We start from the raw sequence: 7500 nt of genomic DNA, 5'->3' as shown, positions 1-7500 counted from the left end.
TGTAACTGAACATTCTATTCATTATACATTCCTCCTAAATATACAGTGTGTACACACATATGGTATAAGTCTAACCCTTAAACATTTTTCATTGAACATCCATCTTCACCTTACCAGCTTTAAAAATGGGGTTGGAGGTGGAGAAGGGAAAAAAGGAATAGATTAGGGGTTGATTGCCTATATATTCACCTACAACAAGTGTTCAGTTGTTAACTTTTGTTTAATCTCAAAGTTGGTCTGGCGCCGGTCTGTTCTTCTCCCAAAACGAAAGGGAGCAAAAATGTTTTTCATGTTTTGAGCAGAGCACATGCCATTCATTAAAAAAAGAAGCAAAAAAGGTAATTATGATTCAAGACCTTACCAGGACGAGGTAGTTTCAAGTCTTAGGTCCTGCAGAAGTCATGGAAAGAGAGGTTCATTCCTATAAATATTTTAATGCTGTTTCAATGAATGTTGCAATGTCTCCTGAGGTATCTTATCCAATAATTTGTTTGTGTCCAAATATTTTAAAAAAAAGTGTTTCCTTTAAATTTGTATCCAAAATACCTGCTAATATCCTTGTGTTTTCTAGCTTATGAAATATACTTTTCTGCAGATGAATTAAATAACTCACACTAACTGCAAATCCTGATCCAGCCTTCATCATGCACAAAAAATGCAGGATAAAGAGGTTCGGTGAAGGTGGCAGTGAAAGTGGCTAAGTGTCTTACTGGGTCACCTAGTTTATAGAAGGACAGCCGTCCAGCCTCGTAATCTAGGTATATGCCAAGTTTTTTAATCTCAGAGTAACCACCATGACTACCGTACTGATTTTTAAAAGGAGTAGCATTATAATAGCCGTCTATGTAATTAAAACCCCATGATTTGTTGTTATGGCCTATGGTTGATTCTCCGTCAATACCAATATCTGTTCTGTTAATACTGGCGTAAGCCAACCCTACTATCCAATGAGGAGATGTACTGGTTTCCACTTCCCAGTAGTGCTGACCAGAGGAAAATGCCTTGGTACCTAAGACTTGTTCAATATGAAATCTTTCCCGTCTGTTTGGCCTTTTAGATAATGTTTTAGAGTCAGAGGCCGTTTTTAAGTTTTTAGATAGAGACACTTTATTAGATGCTGTATTGACGTCCAACAAGATATCTGTCGCCTCATTCAAATGTAAACCGTGTTTTAGTCTGAGATCGGTGACACCACCAACCAAATCCAGACACTGAACATGGACTATGACCAAGTTTAGAATATCATCCAGATCATACTGCGTGTGTCTGTCCCGTGTATCTAGGTATCCAACATCCTTTGGTTTTAATCCTTCTATAACCGGTATTGGATCTGTCATGTTGCACAGTTTTTCAATCTGACCCATTCTCGCAGACAGAATGTCCGTTTTCTGTTTTATTGTTTGCATATTCTTCGAGGCATTGATTGAATCTTCTTTTTTCAAACTCTTGATATTACTCAGCGCTTGTTTCTTTATTATTTCCATTTGTCTCCCAATGTCACTAAACAGCAGATTGACCTTCTGTTCTCCACCAGATGCATGTTTTTGTACTTCATCCCTGTGCACATGAAGACAAGTGGCTTTCTTTTGAAGTTCTTCCTTCTCCAACTTGAGCTGCTCAAATTCGGTTCTCAATTTTTTCTTCACCTTTTCAGCAGCCTCATTAATCATCTCCACCTCGTGTCCTCCGTGAGCTCCAGCTATCCAACATGAGGCACAAATGCAAGTCTCATCCTGCTTACAGTAATACTTCAAGACCTCCTTGTGGACGGAGCATTTTCTGTTCTCCAGGGATTGAGTGGGTTCAATTAAAACATGTTCCACTGACCTGCTGTGTTTATCTACATGTTTATTACACAGGGATGCCTCACAATGCAGACATGTTCTTACAGCAGATACCGCTAAGTCACAGTAAGTGCAGTAAATCCCAGTATCCTCTTTCATTGGTTGCGTAGACGATAAACGCTGTGCTATATTATTCAGTGTTCGGTTCCTGTACACAACAGGGCGTTCCTGAAACTCTGCTCTGCACTCAGGACAGGTATAAACTCCAGCTTGATCCTGTGAATCCAGCACATCACCGATACAGGCTCGGCAGAAGTTATGGCCGCAGCTCAGCATTACCGGATCCGTGTAAATATTCAGACAGACGGAGCAGTTTAACTCATCTCGCACATCAGCGGACGCCATCCTGGAAAACAGCAAAGAATAATGAAACAAATGAATATGCTATGTGTGACAATGTCAGAGCATCTGATTTTCATAGACCTTCCTGGGATAATTAAATCATAAGTACTGAATGATGTCTTTTCCTAATTACTACTATGCATGACTGCACTGTGATCATTAAAAACTATATTTAGCAGTTGATACATATTGGTATCTGGAGGTTCTGGTCCTGAAATCTTTTTATATGTGGAGGCAGGGAATACACATCCCCTGTTCCTGCCAACATTCCCATCCATTGTGTGCATGCTCCTGATTAAATCACACCTGTTGACCCTTTGAACACCTTTCCTTTACTGTACCAGTAAGATAAGTTAACCATTACTGACTAGAAGCAGGTTACCTGCATATATTCTAAGGTGTGGCAGTGGTTGACAGAGGACACAAAGATTCTTGGATAATTAAATCTTCAACTTACCCAAAATTTAGAAATAAAAGGGACAAAATGGACTTGTGCTGGATCTGCCTCCTTGTCAGTCTCAGCCAATCCTATGGGAAAGCAGTGGCGTACTATGGGGGGGTCAGTGACTGAGGACCTGTCAGGGTACCTGTGGTCTCTACCTCCGAAAGAGGTAGAGACTTAGCTGTTCCTCCATCCAGACGGCCTGATGGCTCCCTTCCCCGCGGTCTATCCGGTCATGCTAGGCCGGCCGCGAGGGAGTGACTGCCTTTTACAGCATCTAGGCAGGAAGTAGTCATCAGGACACTCCCCCGGATCGACCTGTCAGTCAATTGCTGCAGGACCAATCAAGACGCCTTGGAGGCGTGGTTACTGCTCTGAACAGGGTATTTAACAGAGTTTCTTTCATTAGCTCATTGCCCTGTCGTGGTTCTAGTTTGTTCTAGTCACTCAGTGCTTGTGTATTCTATTATCCCTTTTGGTTTTGACCCGGCTTGTTTACCTTACTCTGCTTATCTCTGTTACCCTTGATTCGGCTTGTCTCTCGCTTACCTGTCTTCTGTTACCCTCGACCTCGGCTTGTCTTTGACCATTCTATACTGTACTACTTACGTTAGTCCGGCCATTCTAAGGTCCGGTATACGTATCTGGCTACTGTTTGTACTCTGCGTGTTGGATCCCTGTCCCGATCCTGACAGGACCCTAAACCAGGTGGGGGCCCGGTGGCTTGGTTGATATGTCGCCGGGTATGAGGCCCCTCCGAGCCCCTCCGAGACGTCTGCCCAGGAGTGTGCAGAGCTGCAGATCATGTGTCTCGCGAGATTTGACCAATCAGAGCGTTGCTGTGGGTTACCACTTCCTCACACCATCAACCCCATGTAAGAGTCAGGGAGGCGGGGGGAACCCAAACAATACACACTGCTCACCTTTCCAGCACTTATCCCACTCAACACACACCCTGCCTCTGCATACACTACACACACACACACACACACACACCATACACAAGCTGCATACACTATACACACTGCATTCACTATACAAACACACGCCTGTGTATCTGTATGTCTCTGTATCTGTATGTGTGTTGGTATATGTGTATCTGTATGTGTGTGTGTGTGTGTCTGTATCTGTGTATGACTGTGTGTCTGTGCCAGTGTGTGCATATGTGTACACTAGGGATCGACCTATATTGATTTTTTTTAGAGCCAATACTGATAATCTGTGAACTTTCAGGCCGATAGCTGATCACTTACCGATATTCTGTACATTTATCATTTAAAAAAAATAAAATATTTCTACACAAATGTACTGATAACTGAACATGTTTATTATTTTTTTGCAAATCTTTTCCTTTTTTTATTAAGGTAAATGCACAAAATACACATGCCAGCCAGAATCTTTTATGTTTTCAAGAATATATGTGTGTGTGTTTGTAGTGTTTATATAATGCATGCAGAGTGTGTGTGTGTGTATAGTGAATGCAGTATGTTTGTGTAGTGTGTGTATAGTGGATGCAGTGTGTGTGTTTGTGTAATGTGTATATAATAAATGCAGTGCATGTGTTTGTGTAGTGTGTGTATAGTGAATACAGTGTGTTTGTGTATAGTGAATGCATGGTGTGTTTGTGTAGTGTGTGTTTGTGTAGTGTGCATATAATGAATGCAGTGTGTTTGTGTAGTGTGCATATAATTAATGCAGTGTGTTTGTGTAGTGTGTATATAATAAATACAGAGTGTTTGTGAATTTAATGTGTGTAAAATGGGGAGGAGGGGGCATTTTTATTTTTGTAACTTTTTATTTAAAATGTAAAATTTTGTTTTAGTCCCCCCTCCCTGCTTCATACCTGGCCAGGGGGGATATGGCATTCACAGGTCCTGGGGGAACCCAGCACACTCTTACTTACCTTCCCAGCAGCTCCCCTGTCTAACTCGTGGCAACGCTCTGAAGGCCACGGGACTCGCGAAAGTTAGACAGGGGATCTGCTGGGAAGGTAAGTAAGAGTGTGCTGGGCCCCCCAGGACCCTGATAGCGGCCCTGGTCTGCATTATCGGCAATATCGATATCGTTATTGGCCGATACCGATATTGCTGAATATACAGAATATCGACCGATAATATCGGCCAGACCGATAATCGGTCGATCCCTAGTGCATACATCTCAGCATTTCGCCTACACTACACACAAATACAACCCTGCATTCAAATGTCAACACTACATAAAAATACACCACCATATTCAAAAACCACACTACAGAAAAATGCATTCAAATGCCAATACTTGCAAACACACCCGTATATTCACCGACACATACTCCATACAAAAACATGCTTACATTTAAACACACAAACACTGCTCAGTGCTAAAATCATTTTAAAAATTTCCTTTTTTTGACATTTCTAAGTCGGTGGGGTGCCGAATATAGGATCCGCCCTGGATGCCAAATGCTCCAGGTACGCCCCTGATTGGCTCAGACCACAACTTCTAATGATGTCAGCAGGCAGTGGACAGGTCAAAGGGAAACAAGGGTAGAGCCAGCAACTCCAGACTTTAATACAAGTTTGATTTTACTATATTTAGGGGGGAAAGGGTGACTCGATGGTGGGTTCTGTAGGGACAGGAATACATGTTTGTGCTCCTGACCCTATAGTGTTCCTTTAATAGTGTAGTTAAACAACACTTATCTCAATGGATAGTGGTGACAGCTACTTTCAGGGATATCCCAGAACGAAGGATTTCCTTCCAGACATAAAAATGCACAGGGATATGTAAAAAGATCTTCTTTAATATAGCCAAAAAGTGCAATAAAAGTATAATAAAAGATACAATATAAAATCAAAACAACACAATGTGTGATAGATCTATACAAATATATTCGGGGCCAATACAAACCATTGTGTAGAAATCTATTCACAAACCGGACTTTACATAGGACACAAGGTCATTCATTTAGACCAGAAGAAAGAAGATTTAGTCTAAGACAAAGAAAAGTTTTTTTTTACTGTAAGAACAATAAGGATGTGGGATTCTCTGCCTGAAGAAGTGGTTTTTATCAGAGTCCATACAGATGTTCAAACAGCAACTAAATGCATACTTGCAAAAAACAGAATATTAAAGGTTATAATTTCTCAATGTAGGGTAATAACTGCTTGATCCAAGGATAAATCTGACTGCCATTCTGGGGTCAAGAAGGAATTTTTTTCCTAGTTTTGTGAGTTTGATGCAAAATTGGAAGTGCTTCAAACTGGGTTTTTTGTTTTGCCTTCTTTTGGATCAACAGCAAAAAACAAATGTGAGGAAGGCTGAACTTGATGGACGCAAGTCTGTTTTCAGCTATGTAACTATACACTGGACCAGTGGTGTATCCTGGTTTTGTGCTGCCCTAGGCTCCCTCGCCAGCGCAGCCAGCCCGCCTGGATTGTCAGTTAGCCACCAGGCTAACAAGACATTTGGGGGCGGCTTTTTTTGCCGCCCCCTGGAAAGTGCCGCCCAAGGAAAATGCCTCGTGGCTAATACATCCCTGCACTGGACAGTAGTACAGAATAAAGCAAATGCGTTTCGACCTAAATATCTGTTCTTCATCAGTGCCATAACGCCGTCTATGTACTTTGTTCTTTAAATAGCTCGCTGGAATTCTAATCATTCCATCAGGTGTCAATGAGTCTATGTATTGTCCGCAGAATACTTGGCGTCACTTCCGGGTCAAAGTGGGTAAATTTACGTCAGGTCAGCAGCCATCCTTAATTCCATTTACTATCTCCATTTTATACAAGGGCATCTTAGCCCATATGTTTAAAATAAGTTAACAGTCCACTGGAATCAACATTAGGGCTAGTGTTCACAGTTAGAATGCCTTGCAGAATTTGAACAATAAAATTACTTAATTTTTCACACTTTTTTTTATATAAATATTTTGTGCAATTCAGCAATTATTCAGAATGTTGAACTGCCGAATGCAAAAGGCAATGAAAGGAACAAAGACTGGCTTGTTGGACAACATATCATCCATGCAATTTAGTAGTTGCAGTTGTTTGTTTATTTGTTTGATTTAAAGGAAGCAGCTACCGCTTTTGCTCCATAAATCCCCCATCTCACCCAATGCCGTAAATCGGGAAGGACTAAATAAGTTAGGCGGAGAATATGACCCCCATGTCCTCATTTTTAGTATGAGGGAGATTGATATGCTCCCTAATTTCCCCACCCACCATGCCGTAGGGGCAAGTCTATTAAACAGCGAGCAGAATGACTGCATTCTGTCATAAGAAAGACTAGCGTCTAGGCTGCTATTTCTAAGTGTCATGCTGGTGTTCCCTGTTCTAATGTAGTTTAGGAGTTATGTGGCAAAAAGCAGAGCTCTTCCTGTCCCTTACCCTGGAATGTAAGCTGTATGTAAACATTTGTAACTCCTTATTGTACGGCTCTGGGGACAAAGTATAATCCCTGCATTTTGCACTGTTTAGTAAATGTACCCCATGGAGTAAAGACACGTTACGTGGCATACATCGAACATACCTGACAGCTGGCCCAGATTTTAGCTAGCACACACTTCCTTATTTTGAGACTGTGGGCAGTACATGGATGTGAGGAGGGTTTAGGCAAGAATGAAACTGGGGTGGGCTTCGAATGAGAAAGAAGGGGAGGGCTTGAATGGGGGAGCTGTAGATTTACTTTCAGTTTAGTCAGAACAATATATCTTAGGACACACCTGCAGTAAGTAGAGGAAAAAAATCAAATAGGCTAAACTTTGGGCTCCAGATGGGTTTTTAGTGCCTCACTTTCAATGTAAAGGTACACATTTACATATAAACATACAGTTACATACACACTGACAGATATACAGATGCAGACATTCAGACACACAGACATATAGAAATA

At 41.4% G+C, this 7500-nt stretch overlaps 1 protein-coding gene across 1 annotated transcript; it reads right to left on the bottom strand.

Moving 5' to 3' along the window:
- Positions 1–231: 231 nt before the first annotated feature.
- LOC134570980 (E3 ubiquitin/ISG15 ligase TRIM25-like) lies at positions 232–7193 on the bottom strand. The gene is made up of 2 exons (XM_063429011.1): positions 7138–7193; positions 232–2190 (listed from the first exon to the last, which is right to left on the bottom strand). Exon 2 carries the CDS (start codon positions 2187–2189, stop codon positions 615–617), a length of 1575 nt encoding a protein of 524 aa, XP_063285081.1. The 5' UTR covers position 2190; positions 7138–7193; the 3' UTR covers positions 232–614.
- Positions 7194–7500: the final 307 nt, after the last annotated feature.

The sequence above is a fragment of the Pelobates fuscus genome, chromosome 8, assembly GCF_036172605.1.
Source record: "Pelobates fuscus isolate aPelFus1 chromosome 8, aPelFus1.pri, whole genome shotgun sequence".
Taxonomy (NCBI): Eukaryota; Metazoa; Chordata; class Amphibia; order Anura; family Pelobatidae; genus Pelobates; species Pelobates fuscus.
The sequence above is the reverse complement of the archived record's forward strand: the minus strand, read 5'-3'. Positions and strand labels throughout refer to the sequence as shown.